The sequence below is a fragment of the Herpailurus yagouaroundi genome, unplaced genomic scaffold (assembly GCF_014898765.1).
Source record: "Herpailurus yagouaroundi ecotype Mexico unplaced genomic scaffold, PumYag 77, whole genome shotgun sequence".
NCBI lineage: Eukaryota > Metazoa > Chordata > Mammalia > Carnivora > Felidae > Herpailurus > Herpailurus yagouaroundi.
Window position 1 is genome coordinate 85,840,534 of NW_024412388.1, and position 18,392 is coordinate 85,858,925.

Consider the following 18,392-nt stretch of genomic DNA (forward strand, 5'->3'; position numbering starts at 1 on the left):
TTACATCAAAGTCAGGTGTTATGTACCTTCTATGTACTAAATCTGATGGTTAGTGTAATGCTATGTTCTTAAAAGGTATCTGGATATTTACATGCAATATTCCAAGGAAAGTTTATATATGGAGAAGACATATTTGGGAACTCTATGTTTGTACTGTCGTAAGCAGTAAAAAGTGCATCTTTCTGTTGTCAGACTTGAGAAGGAGATCCAAGATCTTGAAAAGGCTGAGCTGCAAATCTCAATCAATGAAGAGGCAATTTTGAAGAAACTGAAATCAATTGAGAGGACAACAGAAGACATAATAAGGGTGAGCATTAACATTTAAAACTATAAGTCCCTCCCAGAATGAGTCTACAAACAGTATATAATTCTTCAAACTATATCCACATTTAGAATTTGTTTTAAACTGAACTGTTTTAATCATGGAGAACTCTTTTTCTTATAGTCTGTGAAGGTGGAAATGGAAGAAACATCAGAAGGTATGTTTTTGAGCAGTCTATTCTATGTCTAACTACATTTTTTAATAAACCCACAGAAACATTTCCCATTATTGTAAATATATTCTAAATGTATTTTGAATTAATATTAATTTTACAGAGTCAATTGAAGACATCTATGCTAATATCCCTGACCTTCCAAAATCCTATGTGCCTTCCAGATTAAGGAAGGAAAGAAATGAAGGAACAGAAGATGATGAACAGAATAGAAAAGGTACATGAAAAATCTGTATCCAAAGGCAGGTTCTCAAATTCAGATTTTATAATGTCAGATATTAACAACCTGCTGTTACATCTGATGCTTCAGGTTAAGCAACAGTCCATTTTATAAAGTTCCATGAGGTATCTGAGTCACTTGCATAGGTAGGGATAATGGAGTTATAGGGACAGAGAAGATAAAGGATTGAGAAAGACAAACTCTTAAAAGCAAAGCTCCCCTGCTCAAAAATATCTCTCCCCAAATATTCCATCTAGTAGGCAATCTCTTAGATTACTAAGATCCTTTATGAAAGTAAAAATATCCCTTGGGAAAGTTAGGCATTATTTACCCCCATGTGGAATGGTTTTCATAAAACTAATACTTCCAAGACTCCAGAAAAAATGAAGGCTTGTATGGGGCCAGAGAGGGAACCTTTGAATTTCAGACCAGAAAAGGAAGCTACACTCTATAAGCAGGTAGCAGTCATTCATTTAAATATTCAACAAATATTTAGTGACCACATACTACAGGGCAAGCTCAGTTCTTGCACTAGGAATACAGTAGTGAATAAAACAGCAAAAATCTCTGCCTTCTTGGAGCTGACATCCTAAAGGAGAAAACAGACCTAAAATTAAGTAAATAGATTAAAAATACCAAATTAGGCTGTGAAAATACTAAAGAATAAAACAGAGGTGGGGGACATGGAGAGTGGGAATGGGGAGGGTTGCAGTTTTAGTTGGGTAGCTGGGGGGAGCCAAGAACCACCGGGCTACCAAGGAGGTATGAAATCAAGATGGGTCCAAAAAGGAAAGTGGGAGGCCAGAGCAGAAGCCAAAGCACTGCCACATTGTAATTGGGCCCAGATTCCTAATAGTTCTTAAAACTCCAGTCATGAGGAATTTGCCTGCGCCTTGAAGCAGGGCTCATCCACACAGTGCTCTCCAGTTCACTTGCTTCAGTTCAGCTTATATTGCTCTATTTTTTTCCTCCTACTTGAAAATTGGAATGAAAGAAACACAAAAAGAAGGCAGAAGGAGAAGCATGTGATTCTTGCCTTCCTCCTCCCTCTTCAATACCAGTTCTACATTTAAACAGCTTCCCTGCTGTGAAAACTTTAGAACACTCCTCTATGATTTCAGCAGGCTGCTGGCCCACACAGCAAGGATGTGACTTAATAAAATATACCGTGCTAGACCTTTTACCTGCTGTAATGCCTGGTGCAACCCATTCTTCCTAGCTAACAAAGAGGTCTGACTCCTCCCATTGGATAATGTAAGAGTGAGATCTGTCTTGTTGGATTTATTAGTTACAAAGAGGATATTTTCTGGTTTCCCAATGGAATCATCAGCTTCTCTTCTCCAACCAGCTTTTCAGTCCCATTTTTTCAGTAATTCCATACATCCTTACATAAAAACCTAGGTCATTACGGTGCTGGCCTTTACATTGATTGACCTTATACAATCAATGAATAAAATAAAAAATTTTAAAAACAGACAACAGCATCTCACATGAAAGAATATCAAAGGGTATACTTAACTTAAAAATACATTGTGAAAGCAGGCTACTGTATAAGAGAAAAAGTTAACTAAATCAAAGATCAAATTTCTCTCCTGACAGCTTTGTACGCCATGGAAATTAAAGTTGAAAAAGACTTGAAAACTGGAGAAAGTACAGTCCTGTCTTCTATACCTCTCCCATCAGATGACTTTAAAGGTACAGGAATAAAAGTTTACGACGACGGGCAGAAGTCAGTATATGCAGTAAGCTGTAATCATGGTGCAGCATACAATGGCACCGATGGCCTGGCACCAGTTGAGGTAGAGGAACTTTTAAGACAAGCCTCAGAGAGAAACTCTAAATCTCCAACAGAGTATCATGAGCCTGTATATGCCAATCCATTTTGCAGGCCTACAACTCCACAGAGGGAGAAGATAACTCCTGGACCAAATTTTCAAGAAAGGATAAAGATGAAAGCTAACGGACTAGGTAATGATATGAATGAATCTGTATACACTATGGACAATGGACTTTCAGAGGAGAGGGACAACAGCTTCAATCATATCAGCCCTGTTCGACCGATACCTCAACCCCGATCAATGACTCAACAAGCCAAGGAGATGCCCGACACCCTACAAAAGAGGCTGATGACTCCTTGGGAAGAATCAAATGTGATGCAGGACAAATATTCACCCTCTCCAAAGGCAAGAATGAGTCCCAGCGAAGCAATAGCTGGGAAGCCAAAATACCAGGATTCTTCTCCTGCTTGCCAGGAGGATGAGGAAGATATCAGATACAATATCGTTCATTCCTTACCCTCTGACATGGCTGATACAGAACCCGTGACAATGATTTTCATGGGCTACCAGCAGGCAGAAGACAATGAAGAAGAAAAGAAGCTTCTGACAGGGTATGATGGGATCATCCATGCTGAGCTGGTTGTGATTGATGATGAGGAGGAGGAGGGTGAAGGAGAAGCTGAGAAACCATCCTACCATCCTGTAGCTCCCTACAGTCAGGTTTACCAGCCTGCCAAACCAACACCACTTCCTAGAAAGAGATCAGAAATTAATCCCTATGAAAACACAAACCACAAATCTCCCCACAAAAATTCCATATCCTGGAAAGAGCAAGAAGAAAGCTTAGGCAACCCGGTTCAACATTCTCCACTTGATGTTCAGATAGCTGGAGATGGGACTGAGGACCCGTCCTTAACAGGTAATGAAAATAACAAGGCTTGCCACTGCTGTTTAATCGTGTGACAATCTTCCTTTTGTGTTAACAAGCCCTCTTGCTTTCAGCTTTTTTTGACCACCTCATAGAATAATACACACTAAGGGTTTTTTTCTTTTCTTTAATTAATAATGATCTGATTAAGTCACTTCAAAAGATAAAATGAAAAAAAAAAAAAAACAGTTGTTGCCTTATTTGGATATTGCATTGATTGACCTTAGAAACTTGAAGTCTGTCTTCTGTCACAGTACGGTACTGCTTGTGAATGTATTTGGATTACTAATATACTGAATCATCTATATCATATCTTTTCCCACCAGAATCTGATGCCAGCTACTTGTTTGTGCCTGTTATTTAAACTTCCTACTTAAGTTAACAAGTTGCCTTAATTTTGCAAGAAAAAACAAGAAACAAATTTTATTCAGTGTGATATTTTATTACTTTGCTATATCTCATTTCCCTATGCTTTTATAGTTTAACTTTACTTCCTTAATTTTTCTACATTTTAAAACAGAATGCCAATTTCTCTTGCATTATCTATAACATCTAACTTTCCATAGCCTTCCCTAACTTAGCAATTTTTTTTCTATTTTTTTCTATTTTCTATTTACACTTCTCGGTTTCTATAAAGTTTTATAGCTATCTAGCTTTTTTAGCATTAAATGGAAAATTACACTTTTTTCTACAAAAGTGACAGCTCATCAATTTTAAATTCCTTGTTATCGCTTGAATATCATATTCTACTTCTCATTTATAAAAAAATAAATAAGATTCTGACAAAATTAATTATAATAGCTCTACTTAACCTTAGCTAAAGACCTAAGTCAAATTACTCAGACATATAGGTTCTGAATGTGTTAGTGGGATGATAATTTTAAATGTTTCTAGTGGAAAGATTCTCATTAAAAAGCAATAAATGTTAAGCTCCAGCTAATTCAGCAAACAGAACTTGATAATTCTATAGAAGTGTGGTAGTACTTGCACAAGTGAGGAAGTGTTCTTTTGCAACCCATAAGCTCAATTTTGGGTTGACAATAACACAAGCAAATGGGCCTCTTCCATTCTTTTAAGTAGTTAAATTAGGCATACCAACCGGAATTTTAATTATCTGAAGAATTTCTAACCTGTTGGTAAGTGTACACTTACCTTTCTAAATCAGAGCTGTGTGATACATCCCCACAATTAAAACCTGCTAAAACTAAAAGTTCCTTTCCATTTTGAGAATGAGTTTTGCTTGCTAATAAGATTTTGTGAATTAAATTCATTTTTAAAAGAACAACACAGTACGGGTGCCTGGGTGGCTCAGTGGTTAAGCGTCTGACTTCGGCTCAGGTCATGATCTCTCAGTTTGTGAGTTTGAGCCCCATGTCGGGCTCTGTGCTGACAGCTCAGAGCCTGGAGCCTGCTTCTGATTCTGTGTCTCCCTCTCTCTCTGCCCCTCCCCTGCTAACAGTTTGTCTCTCTCTATCTCTCAATAATAAAAAAATGTTAAAAAAAAAAATTTTAATATAAAAAAAAGAACAACACAGTAGACTTAGAAGAGAAGGAACACATTGATTATGGTCAAGAATAGTGACATTCCCTACTATAAAATCTTCCATTTTTGCACTTGGATGTTAGCCACCTCCTCCTGAATGCCCCTATTCCTTCTTCCCTACCCATGTCAACACATTTACCCCACAGAAAAAGACAGGAAGTGACTAATGTTTCCAGACAACACTAATCATGCCACTGAACTAAAATAATGAAAACAGGAAGACCTTTTCCAGACAAAGTAACAATACAAAGTTCTGTACTATCAATCAAAGCCTATTATAAACAGAATGCTCCAAATTCCTTGCCTTCCATCATGATATTGTTTTACATTCCTGTTTTCCAATTCAGTGCATGGATTATAGAGCTGCTATATTTTTAAATGGGTTTTTTAAATAAGCACATCATACTGACATATGCTCTCACCCCCAGAAGGCATTCCCATACATAAAATATATAGCCACCTATGCAATTCAATTTCACAAGCACCACATAGGTTGAGCTTCTCCCCTAAAACTGCAAAAATGCTTACTGAAATACTTGAAAATCCATCATTTCAGTCAATTTCTTTACTTATGGTATAGGTCACCTACTAAATATAAATATTCTTGGAAAGCCTAATAGTTAAGAATTATTAGTCTCTTTTTTCTTAGTGTAAATGTTGTTATGAGAGCCTTATCTAAGAGCAATTTTGAATTAGGAAAAGAGCACAAAGGAGTAAGAAAGAGGGGAGAAAGTGAAGATCCAAATGTCTCAGTCAAAACTTTTGAACGGGTGAAGTCATGACAAGAAAATTCAGCAAAGTCCATTGGCTAATGTAAATATAAAATGGTCATGTTCTAAAGTATAGCTTAATGCCACACACATCCACCAGTGAGTGGCCCCAGTGCGCTTTTACTGGGACTCCTCTACTATTCCCACCAACTAGGCAGCTGGCTTTCTTTGATAGTCCTTGCCAACCTCTTCTTGTACTCCTAGATCTAGTCACCCCTCTTAGATATGTCAGCATCACTTCAGGATGATAGAGGTGGGGGACCTCAGCTCCAAGGGATTCACATGCTACTGGTGTCAAAATTGCCAACCTGTGGCAATCATTAGGAAGCAAGGAATGCTGAGTGTAAGGAGGCAAGCTCTCTTCCACCACGTTCAACCAGCCAAAACTATATGTCTGAATTGCTGTGGGGAGAGCAAGTAAAGATCAGAAAAGAGCAGAAAGGAGGAATAAAAAGGGGAGCTGAGGGCCCAGATTTTTTTTACCTGCTACACCTGCCTATTGTCAACATGCTCCAGCCCTACACATCCACTTGAAATTCACACCATCTACTTGCCATAGGCCACAAGAAAAAATAGCAGACAGTTACAATCTAGAATTCTTTTTTTTACCCCTAAAGAAATGGGACAGTGAGCTACTGGATTACCTCACTCCTGAGGATGTGCACATCCAGGATGTCTTTCAAGAATTTCACTGAATGTCCATAGCACCAAGGCTGTGCCTGATTTACTGAATCTCAAGTTGAGGAGTAATTGTAAAGAGGAAGACTTTGTCCCTGCCTTAAAAGATACCTTTAAAAAGTCCCTTAAAATGGACTTTTCCCCTGCTCTTTTTTTGGTATGGCCAAGGCAGAGGTCCATAAAATCCAAGAGTAGAAAATATAAAGCCTTGCTTTCTGCCTTCAGTTCACTTCCTGCTGTTGAAGTATAGGCATCTCCTTAGGCTTGACCATCCAACATCTCCCAGCAATAGAGACCATCCTCTTGGCTACAGAGCAAAGGTAATTCTCTCAGCTAGCCCTAAATTCAAGGAAATATTCTTGACCCTGACACTAGAAATGATCATTCTCCTTAAGGTTCCATGGGAAATAATGCTCCTTGACTTCATTTAAATGAAAACATTTCATATAAGTAGAATAACAATAAAAATTATCATAGTCTTTTTACATTATTGGATCCCCCATCACTTCTCATATTTGTAAAAAAAGAGCTCCTTAGAGATGGGGTCATTTCATTGTTAATAGACAACTAATATATGACCGGAAAATGAGACACATGTCTTCCCTGTTATATTTTTTTCATTAAATAAAATCTTGCAATCAGTTAAAGAGCTGGCTCTTGGGCCATATTACACATGAATATAATGATCAGCGCCTTGAAAGCATCTTTCAATTTTTGGAATATGACTGAGGCAGTATACTTTAAAGTCCTAAATATTAAGGACATGATACCAGAACATCAGAGCAGTGTTGTGAATTCTAAATCTACATTTAAAAAATGGTTTCTACTTCATATTTATTATTAGCAATGGAATATGCTTAAAAGGTATACTGTCATTTGAAAGTGTATCTTTTTTTAAGTTTATTTTGAGAGAGAGAGTTCAAGTGGGAGAGGGGCAGAGAGAGAGGCAGAGAGAGAAAGAATCCCAAGTGGACTACGCATTGTCAGTGCAGAACCCAATGCAGGGCTCCAACTCTTGAACCATGAGATCATGACCCAAGCCAAAGTCAGACACTTAATGAACTGATCCATACAGGTGCCCCAAAAGTATACTTATAACATATCTTGACAAAGATATAATTTTATAATTATTCCAACTCTTAATTAGTGGTTCACATTTTTTCACTCACAAGAAATTTGTTTTTGTCATTCTATATCCAAGAATGGAGCCCCTTGGGATAACCAACTTTGATGACCTAAAAGATAACTCAATCATGAATTAAAGTCATGTTTTAGTTTTAGTAGTGCATAGCTCAGAAATATGACAAAACATAGTCACTGACATATAGGAATTTATCTAAGGCTAATAGTGAAATTGTGCACTAATCCTGTATTTACTCAACTTATGCTGTGTTTGCCTTACTAATTTTTCTAATCTTTATAGAAATAGGTTCCTTCTAGTTCTGAACCTGTTTCAGTCCTAAGTTAACCATAGCTTATTATTTCTACTATCTTTTTGTGCTACTAAAACAATGCTCACATTATTGGATAAAATCATCTGAGGTATGTTTCAAACTTTCCTGCATTCTATGAAATGGTCATTTAGAGTGAAAACTAAAGCTTTTTTTATAACTTTTTTTTTTTCAATTTTCAGCTTTAAGGATGAGAATGGCAAAACTGGGGAAAAAAGTTATCTGAGAGGTGTATCATCTACCCAAACATCCTTTGGAGAAGAACCTAAGAAACATTTGCCAACTTCCCTTCTGGATATTTTGTTTCTTTTTCCTGAGACTCAAAAAAAGTATAATTATAGCCATAGTAAGCCATGTGGATAAGCAGTAATCATTATTTGTGAAAAATTCCAAAACAGCTAGGGAGAACAAACGCTTAACTTTTCCAGTTACTTGACACAATTTGTTGGGGGTGGGGGCAGAAACCAGCATATTTTTATTGTATTGATACCAAAGCATTTCTAATAAGAGTGTGTTAAATTTAAGAATAAAGTTATTTAAAATAGCTTGACTATGTTCTTTTAATTGACATGGTAATTTTGCTAATACAAAAATTGAAAGATCATAGGAAGCCACTACACCTCATCACAGAATTATTCATCTACAGCTCTAACAAATGAGCATGATATCCCAAGTGAACAAGGCATTAAGACATTCTTCTCCTAAGGACCAGTTGATTTGGTAGAGACTTCAAATTCTTCGCATCCATCCCAAAGGTGCATACAATAATCATCCTCATATTTTGGGACTAGATTTGTAGTATCTTGACAGTCCTCATCACTTTGCATATGATAACTGACATGTTCATTCTTCTTGAAATATTACCTTTTCTTTCATTCAGTTCAGTGTGAACTGCATGGTGCAATGACTGATTATGACCTAAGACTACTGGACGGAGGACTTCACATGTTCTCAAAGAATATAAATCTAGTCTAATGTTTGACCAATTTTTGTATACATGTTAGAATCCTAATATGAAAACTTGATAAGAATGTGTACAGTATGTCATTTCTAAGTATTCTTGCCAAGATGTTAAATCCTAATTTGAAGAAGAATATTCCTATGCCAATTCTCTCCTACTCTGCCTTATTGTACTGCCCTCCACCTAACGCTCTCAAAATCCGTCCTCACACATCTTCCCTGGATCATACCAGTGCATTTTACTCAGGTCCTGCAAGTCCTTCAGTGACTAGTCTGTTTCCTCTCAGAGCAGAAACTGAATTTCTCTTTTGAGGCTATGATGAGACCTTATCTTGGTTACTGGTGTGGAAGTAATGAGAGGTAAAAGAAGCAGATCCTAATGAGGACAAGCTTAAACCTGCCAAACATCAACCTCAGATGGATTGTTTGCAAGGGCAGTTGTTCTATAGCAGGAGACAGCTCCTCTCCTGGAGGAGACTGGGATCTGGGAAATCTGGAGGTTCAAATTTCAGAGACACTTCAACACAAACACCCTATCCAATGGTCCCATTCCTTCCCTCCCATGGCTCTGAGTTTAGCATAAGTGACTTGTCACATCTGCACATTCTTTTGTAGGTCTGCCATCCTTGTGACTAAAGCATTGATTTTTTTTTTGTTTGAGTGTTTGCACACAAGTGTTTATTAGAACACTGCCTGGCACCTAGTAAGTGATCAATAAAGAATGAATTAGCTAATGGTTCAGAAAGGAAGAGATGTAGTCTGCAAGGAGGGACTGCGTAATACCAGCTGGCCTCAGGCAACATGAGCCAGAATCTGGCCGGCAGATCTCTGGCCCCTTCCCAAAGGGCATGGGCCAGTGTTGGTGCATAGAAGTGGCCCAGCATGGCCAGAGGATACAGAAGGCTGGAGCTGGTCTTTTACCTATGGGTGAAGCTGAAGCTGCTGTGGAATTGGCTGCCAGGTGGGCAGAGGGGGCCTGAGGACAAAGCTGAAGCTGGTCAGTCCAGGCAGCTGAAGTGAGGCTGTACTATCCCACACACCAATCCACTGACTCCTGTGTTCAGTGAAAAGGAAGGAAAACTGAAAAATGCGAGTGAGGTGCCTTGCACTATTGCCTCACAGCAGCCCTCCAGCACCCTCTATTGGCAAACCTAACATTGCGTCAACTGGCAAAGGAGAGATGTTTACAGGGTCAGGATCATAAGGCGGGGCATAAGATGGATTTGGAGATGAAGCATTAAATGGTGAAGATAAAGACGAAGCCTCAGGGCTCCTGGGTGGCTCAGTTGGTTGAATATCTGACCCTTGGTTTCAGTTCACGTCATGATCTCCTGGTTGGTAGGATCAAGACCCATGTCAGGCTCTGTCCTGACAGTGCAGAGCCTGCTTGGGATTCTCTCCCTCTCCCTCTGCCCCTCCCCTGTCCTCTTTCTTTCTCTCTCAACATAAACTTTAAAATAAAAGATGAACCATTACACTAACACAGCCCATCCATTTTTCTTTTATCTTTTTCTTTTCCCCCCCTTTTTTCTAAGTAGGCTTCATGGCCAGTGTGGGGCCCAAGCCCAATGTGGAGCTTAAACTCATGACCTCAGCTGAGATCAAGAGTCAGGTGTTTAACCAATGGAGCTACCCAAGGCACCCTATTCCACCCATTTTTCTACTCAGCTTCCATACTTATCCTTACAAATACATTTGAACATTTAAGAAACCAAAAAACAACTGTTTCCATCTAATAAGATGCAACAATCCTTTATACAAAGATTTCACCCTGTCCCTAAAAGGAGACACACACTCTCAGGAGTCACTGTTTCCACAGATAACTACATTAGACATTGTTTTTAAGAACAGTTTTAGATTAACAGAAAGATTGAGAAGATAATACAAAGTTTCCACATACTCCATACCCTCTAATTTCTTACATTAATATGGTAAACTTGTTATAATTAAATGAATCAATAATGATACATTATTAAATCTCATAGTTTATTCAGATTTCCTCAGTTTTTACCTAATGTCCATTTTTTGTTCCAGGATCCCACAGAGAAAACTACATTACTTTTAACTATCGTATCTACTTAGGCTCCTTTTAGATTTTTCTTGTTTTTGATAACCTTGACAATTTTGAAAATTACTGGTCAGGTATTTTTCAGGGTGTCCCTCTATTGCAAATTGTCTGATGTTTCTCTCATAATTAGAGTGGGGCTGTGAATTTTGGAGAAGAAAGATCACAGAGGTAAAGTGACATTTTCATCACATCATATCAAGGGTACATACTTTCAATGATTTATTACTGATGATGTTGCCCTTGATCTCCCAGCTAATGTGTTTGTCAGGTTGCTCCACTGTAAAATTGTTATTTTCTTCCCCTTCGTATACTGTATGCTTTGGAAGGAAATCACCATGCACAGCCTACACACTTAAGGGAGTAGGGAGTTAGGCTCCTTCTCCTTGAAGGCAGAGTATCTATATAAATCACTTCCAAATCTTTTGCACAGATTTGTCTCTTCTTCCCATTTATTCATTTATTTATTTATTTTCAATCATTAATTTAAACCAGTATGGACTCATGAATGTTTACTTTGCATTTGAGTTATAATCCAATTCAACACAATTTGCTGCTCAAATTGTTTCAATTTGGGCCATTTCGGTTGGCTCCTGTATGCCTTTGATGTACACCCATAAATGTTTTGAACATGAGATGTCTTTCCATTTCATTAGATCTTTAGTTTCTTGCAACAGTATTTTGTAGATTTCAGTGTGCCAGTCTTCCATTTCCCCAAAATTTATTACTATTTTTTTTAAGTAGGCTTCCTGCCTAGTGTGGAGGGAGCCCAACATGGGGCTTGCGCTCACATTCCTGAGCTCAAGACCCGAGCAGAGATCAAGAGTGCACACATAACTGACTGAGCCACCCAGGCACCCCATTCCTATTTTATTCTTTTTGATGCTATTGTAAATGGAATTGTTTCCTTAAATTCACTTTCAGATTGTTCATTGCTAGTGTTTGGAAATGCAATTGATTTTTGTATATTGATTTGGCATCCTGCAACTATAAACTTCTTGAACTCATTTATTCTAATAGTTACTGGATTCCTTAGAATTTTCTACATATATGATAAGGTTATGTCATCTGTAAAAAGTGACAGTTTTGTTTCTTCCTTTACAGTCTGGGTCCCTTTTATTTCTTTTTCTGGCCTAACTGCCCTTGCTAAAACCTCCAATACAATGGTGATGCAAAGTGGTGAAAACAGGCACTCTTGTCTCATTTCTGATCTTAGAGGGAAAATGTTCAGTCATTCACCATCAAGTATGATGCTAACTGTCAGTTTTTCTTAGATGATTTTATCCACATTTGTTGAGTGTTTTATATCATGAATTAGTGCTGCTCTTTAATTTTGGCAACTTTTTCTTCATGCGTTTTGAAGTCTGTTGGTAGGCACATACATATTCATGACTGTAGTGTTCTTGATGAGTGAATGCTTTAGTCATTAAGAAAGGGCTCCTTTTATCTTTGATAATACTCTTGGGTGGAAATGAATTTATCTAGTACAAACACAAACATTTCAGCCTTCTCATGCTTACTATTTCATGGTAAGCGTCCACTGATTTGCTTCAACTTACCAACCTCTTTATATTTAAATCACATCAAGGGTTTTACTTTTTTTACTTTTTTATCAGTCTGACATTCTCTGCTCTTTAATTGGAGTATTTAGCCCACTAATGCTTAATGTAGTTATTACTATGGTTGAATTTGGGCCTATTTTATTATTTATTATTTTTTTGTTTTACTTATTTGTTTTATTATTTGTTCCCTATCCCGTTTTTTGCTCCTATTTTTCCTTTCTTACCTTTTTAAGTTATTTAAATAACTTTAGAATTCCATGTTAGTTCTTCTATTGACTTTTATATATATGTCCTATTTTTTTCTCTAGGAATTACAATATGCATTCTATTTGTATTAGAACTTAGAACTTACTAAGAACACTGCATTATTTTATTTTATTTTATTTTTTAATTTACATCCAAGTTAGTTAGCATATAGTGCAACAATGATTTCAGAAGTAGACATTTAGCCCATCCCCTTCCCACAATCCCTCTAGTAACCCTCTGTTTGTTCTCCATATTTAAGAGTCTCTTATGTTTTGTCCCCCTTCCTGTTTTATATTATTTTTGCTGCCCTTCCCTTATGTTCATCTGTTTTGTCTCTTAAAGTTCTCACATGAGTGAAATCATATTTGCCTTTCTCTGACTAATTTCGCTTAGCACAATACTCTCTAGTTCCATCCACGTGGTTGCAAATGGCAAGATTTCATTCTTTTTGGTCGCCAAGGAATACTCCATTGTATATATATACCACATCTTCTTTACCCATTCATCCATCAATGGACATTTGGGCTCTTGCCATACTTTGGCTATTGTTGATAGTGCTGCTATAAACATGGGGGTGTATGTGTCCTTCAAAACAGCATACCTGTATCCCTTGGATAAATACCTAGTAGTGCAATTGCTGGGTCACAGGGTACTTCTATTTCTAATTTTTTGAGGAAACTCCATACTGCTTTCCAGAGTGGCTGCACCAGTGTGCATTCCCACCAGCAGTGCAAAAGAGATCCTCTTTCTCCGCATCCTCGTAAACATCTGTTTCTGTCTGAGTTGTTAACATTAGCCATTCTACCAGGTGTGAGGTGGTATCTCATTGTGGTTTTGATCTGTATTTCCCTGATGATGAGTGATGTTGAGCATTTTTTCATGTGTTGGTTGGCCATCTGGATATCTTCTTTGGAGAAGTGTCTATTCATGTCTTTTGCCCATTTCTTCACTGGATTATTTGTTTTTTGGGTATCAAGTTTGTTAAGTTCTTTATAGATTTTGGATACTAACCCTTTATCTGATATGTCATTTGCAAATATCTTCTCCCATTCCATCAGTTGCCTTTTAGTTTTGCTGATTGTTTCCTTCACTGTGCAGAAGCTTTTTATTTTGATGAGGTCCCAATATTCCATTTTTGCTTTTCTCTTGCCTCTGGAGACGTAACACTGTATAATTTTAAATAAAATGCAGACATCTTACAACTATATAGGTCTATTATCCCCTCCCATTCTTTACACTAACTTGTTATTATATTACATCTGTGTATATTACAAACCCCTTGAAGCAATGTATTTTTCAATTGTTTGCTTAAAACAGACATATTTATTATAAAGAATTTAAGTAGGAAAAGTACAAAAAGAATTTTATATTTACCAATATTTGCCATTGGTAAATTCATTTGAGTGTTCTTCATTCCATTCTGAGGATCCATGCTCTCATTTAGTATCCCTTCTCTTCAGCCTGCAGAATTTCCTTTTGCATTTCTTATACTGCAAATGTGCTAGCAACAAATTCTCTTAGCTGTCTTTCACCCAAAAAATGTCTTCACTTTGTGCTAAATCTTGAAGGATTTTTTTTTAGATAGAATCCTTGATGACTTTTTCTTTCAACTTTAAAGATGTTATTCCACTCTTTCTGGCCTCTATAGATTCCTATGAGATGTTAGATGTTAACCAAATCATTGCTACCCTATATATATAATCCTTCCTTTTTCTCTTTCTCATTTCAAGATTTGCTCTATGTTTTTTGCTTTCAAAACCTTGACCATGATATTAAAAAGAATAACTGCCTTCATATATATATATGATTTTTTTTTTCTGCTTAAGTTGTTTTTCTGTATCATGAGTCAGTAAAGTTAAGCCTTTTAACAAATTTGGGAATTTTCTAGTCATTATCTCCTCAGATTCTCCTCTCCTTAGGTAATACCTAAAGATGCCATCATTTAACAGGTCCCTGAAACTCTGTTTAATTCTTTCCCAAAATTGTTTCTTTCTTCTCTTAAAACATGAGACAATCTCTATTCATCTATCTTCAAGTTCATGAGTTTTTTTCTGTGTCATCTCCATTCTGATATTAATTCTCTCCAGTGGATTTTTCAAATAGTTTTAGTTCTTCAGCTCCCCAATTTCTATATGGTCCTTTCATACTGTTTCTATTTCTGTGCATCTTTTTTTATTTACAGCAAGTATATTTTCTTTTATGTCATTGAGAACAGTTATAATAGATGCTTGAAAATCCTTATTTCATGGGGTGTCTAAGTGGCTCAGTCAGTTGAGCATCTGACTTTGGTTCAGGTCATGATTTCACAGTTCATGGGTTCGAGCCCCACATCAGGCTCTGTGCTGACAGCTCAGAGCCTGAAGCCTGCCTCAGATTTTGTGTCTCCCTCTCTCTCCCTCTCTCTCTCTCTCTCTCTCTCTCTCTCTGTCCCTCCTCCACTGTGCTTTCTCTCTCAAAAATAAATAAACATTTTTTAAAAATCCTATTTCTTGACTCTAATCATCTAAGAAGTCTTAGAGGTTGGTCTCCATTGATTACTCTTTCTTTAGAGCATGGGTTGAAAAACTATAGCCTACAGGCCAAATCTATCCCACATCCTGTTTTTGTACACTTTTGTATTGCTCACGTTAAAAATGGTTTCTCACATTTTTGAGGGATTTGTAAACAAACAAACTAACAACACAAACAAAACACCACATATTCTACAGAGACCATATGTGATCCACAAAGCCTAAAATATTTTCTAACACGCCCTTTAGAGAAAAAGTCAACTAACCTCTGCTTTGGAGAATGGGTCAGAATTCCTGGTTCTTCTTAAGTCAGGTAATGTTGGATTATCATCTGTACATCATAAAATATTAGGTTATAAAAATACTGGATTCTCTTATTTTTCTCCAATGGGTGTTGCTTCTTTTGTTTTAGCAGGCAATTAACTGGGTTAGACTGCAAACTCTTTCTTGTGTTATAACTCCAATCTGAGGTCAACTACTCATTTTCTTTGCTCTAACTGCTTTGTGTTCACTTCATGTATGTGAACACATCCAGAGGTCAACCAGCGTTGTGGGCAAATAGGAACTGGAATCCCTTCTCTTGTGTTTTCTTTCCAAGATCATCCTGTCCCTCCCCCTGATGGTGGCAGTTGGCCCAACCATCAGTTCTCTGGTTTCCTATGCACTGCCACCTAGCACCACAGCCAGTTGACTACAACTGCACCACAGCTAAAAACTTTGAAAACAGGGCACTCTAAACAATTTTCCTCCTCTGAGTGTGGACTCCTCACCAGCATCCTCCTACTTCAGTTCACTTTTCAGGACCTTCAAGTAACTACTTTTTGAAGTTTACACTAGTTTTCTGGAGGAGACTCAGTTTGGCAGGATCTCACTCAGCCATTATTGGCATTATCAGCCATTATTGACAGTACATATTTAAAATGTATGGATTCAGGAAATTCTTATCCCAAGAATTTGATTACCATATATCAGTGTCTGATTACAAATCAAAAATATGCTTAGGTCCTTATGGGAAACCCAGAGTACAGTAACAATTTCTTTTACACATGAATAAGACATCATATGAAGATATACTTCTAAAGATATGTTCTAGGAAGTTACTCCACCCTAAACTAGAGGTATATGACCAAGCATAAAATAAAATTACATTAACTTCTTTGATAATGAAATAATGAAGCTGATACCAACTCTACAGCCAGCAAAAATCCTAAATCTTTCCACCAGAAGGTAAAATCCAAAAGCAGTAATAAGACAAATATTTGCTTTACTGAGGTGAAAGTCACACAACATAAAATAACCACTTTATAGTGGACAATTTAGTGACATTCCTCACATTCACAACGTTGTACAACTATCACCTCTATCTCCAAAACATTTTCATCACTCCAAAATAAAATCTTATTCCCAGTACGCAATTACTCCCCATTCCCTCCTCCCCCACCCCCAAGACCCTGGCAACCACCACTCTGCTGTCTCTATGGATTTACTCATTCTGGATATTTCACATAAGTGGAATCATAACATGTGACCTTTTACATGTGACTTCTTTTACTGAGTATAACATTTTGGAGGTTCATTCACATTATAGCATGTATCAGTACCTCATTCCTTTCTATGGCTGATAATATTTTCTTGTATGTATGTCCCACAATTTGTTTATCCATTCATCTGTTGATGGACATGTGGGCTAGTTCTGCCATTTGGCTATTGTGAATAGTGCTGCTATGAATATAAAAAAAAAATTTATTGTAGTAAAAATATACATACCACAAAATATACCATTTTAACCACTTTTAGATGAATTCAGTGTTACGCAAGCATCACTACTATCAATCTCTGGAACTACTTCATATCCCAAACAGAAAGTATTAAAACACTAACTAACCCCCCATTCCTTCCTCTCCCTCAGCCCCTGAAAATCATCATTCTACTTTCTTCTCCATGAATTTGACAAGTTCATGTACTTCAAATACATAAAATTATATAATGATTGTCCATTTACACCTGGTTATTTCACTGAGCATATTTTTCTCAAGGTGAACATCAAAACTTTTTATAAAACAAAAATACACATTTCATTTGTAAAAATGACTAAAGTTTAACATTGTAATCAAACAGCAACAACATCATCAATAACGTGTACAAAGCACCTTTTGCTGGAATCACTTCATTCATTCCTCACAATTGCCCTGTGAGGTGGGCTTTACAGATGAAGAAATGAGGTCCAAGGAGGATAAGTCATTTGCCCAAGGACAGGAAGCTTGTAATACAAACATGCATATGCAAGTCTCCCAACTCCATCCCCAAACTCCCAGTCCCTTTGAATTGACAATATTGGCTGCCTCCTAGCCCACTACCATGCCACTTGTAACGGTGGTCAAGAGAGACCCATGTGGAAGGAAGAGCCAGGGAAGGCTCCAAGAATGAGGAAGAAGCTTCTGCTAGAAGGGGGGAAACAAATGGGCATGCCAGGCAGCACCATGACCATCAGTGACCTGGATGCAGATGAGCCTGGGTACTGGGCAAAGAGGAAAGAAGCCGCAAATGGATTGGAACAGTGTGTATCCTAAACAAATTTGAAAAGAGCTTAGAAGAATCCTTTCATTCCCACCTATAATGACTTACCTTAAACAAGAACCTTTGTTCTTTTTTTTTTTCTGCTTTACCAGAGTATAGAGATAAATAAAATTTCAGCCAAAAGCTACATGCACCCCTAGAGCTTCCTAGTTGGCATCAGCTGCCAGTCGGCATCTCTATTTTCACCGCATCCTGGACTGGAGGCAGGATGTGGAAGGGATGAATATCAGAAGTGATATTCAATTCATACATTACAAATCCTGATAGAAGCCAAGTAAGCACTAAAGTGAATTTAATTCATTTATTTGATTACTTATGCCATAGGCTACCTTTGCCTTTAAGATTGGCTTCCACAGAGCAAAAAATAATAAAAGCAAAAAACAGCCTCAGTTGTGAACCACAATTTTCTAGAATTTGTTTCATCTTTTTCCAAAAAACATTACTTATTTTCATCTTATAATGGAAACCATATTAAGGAAGGTAACTTACAATTTTTTTTTCCTGAGAGAGTGGGTGCATGTGCAGGGGAGGGGCAGAGGGAGAGAGAGAAAAAACATTTTTGGGAGAGGGTGCAAGTGAGCAAGCGGCAAAGGGGAGGGGAGGGGAGGGG

General features: G+C 37.4%; 1 protein-coding gene across 1 annotated transcript in view; it reads left to right on the forward strand.

Annotated features, from left to right (window-relative positions):
- The window catches only part of PALMD (palmdelphin), a 49,985-nt gene extending 41,577 nt beyond the window's left edge, over positions 1–8,408 (forward strand). Inside the window, exons 4-8 of the mRNA XM_040471073.1 lie at positions 193–307; positions 446–479; positions 598–711; positions 2,314–3,411; positions 8,045–8,408. Of these exons, the coding sequence (XP_040327007.1) occupies positions 193–307; positions 446–479; positions 598–711; positions 2,314–3,411; positions 8,045–8,088 (1,405 nt within the window). The 3' untranslated portion in view covers positions 8,089–8,408. The remainder of the gene's footprint in view (positions 1–192; positions 308–445; positions 480–597; positions 712–2,313; positions 3,412–8,044) is intronic.
- The last annotated feature ends 9,984 nt before the right edge of the window (positions 8,409–18,392 follow it).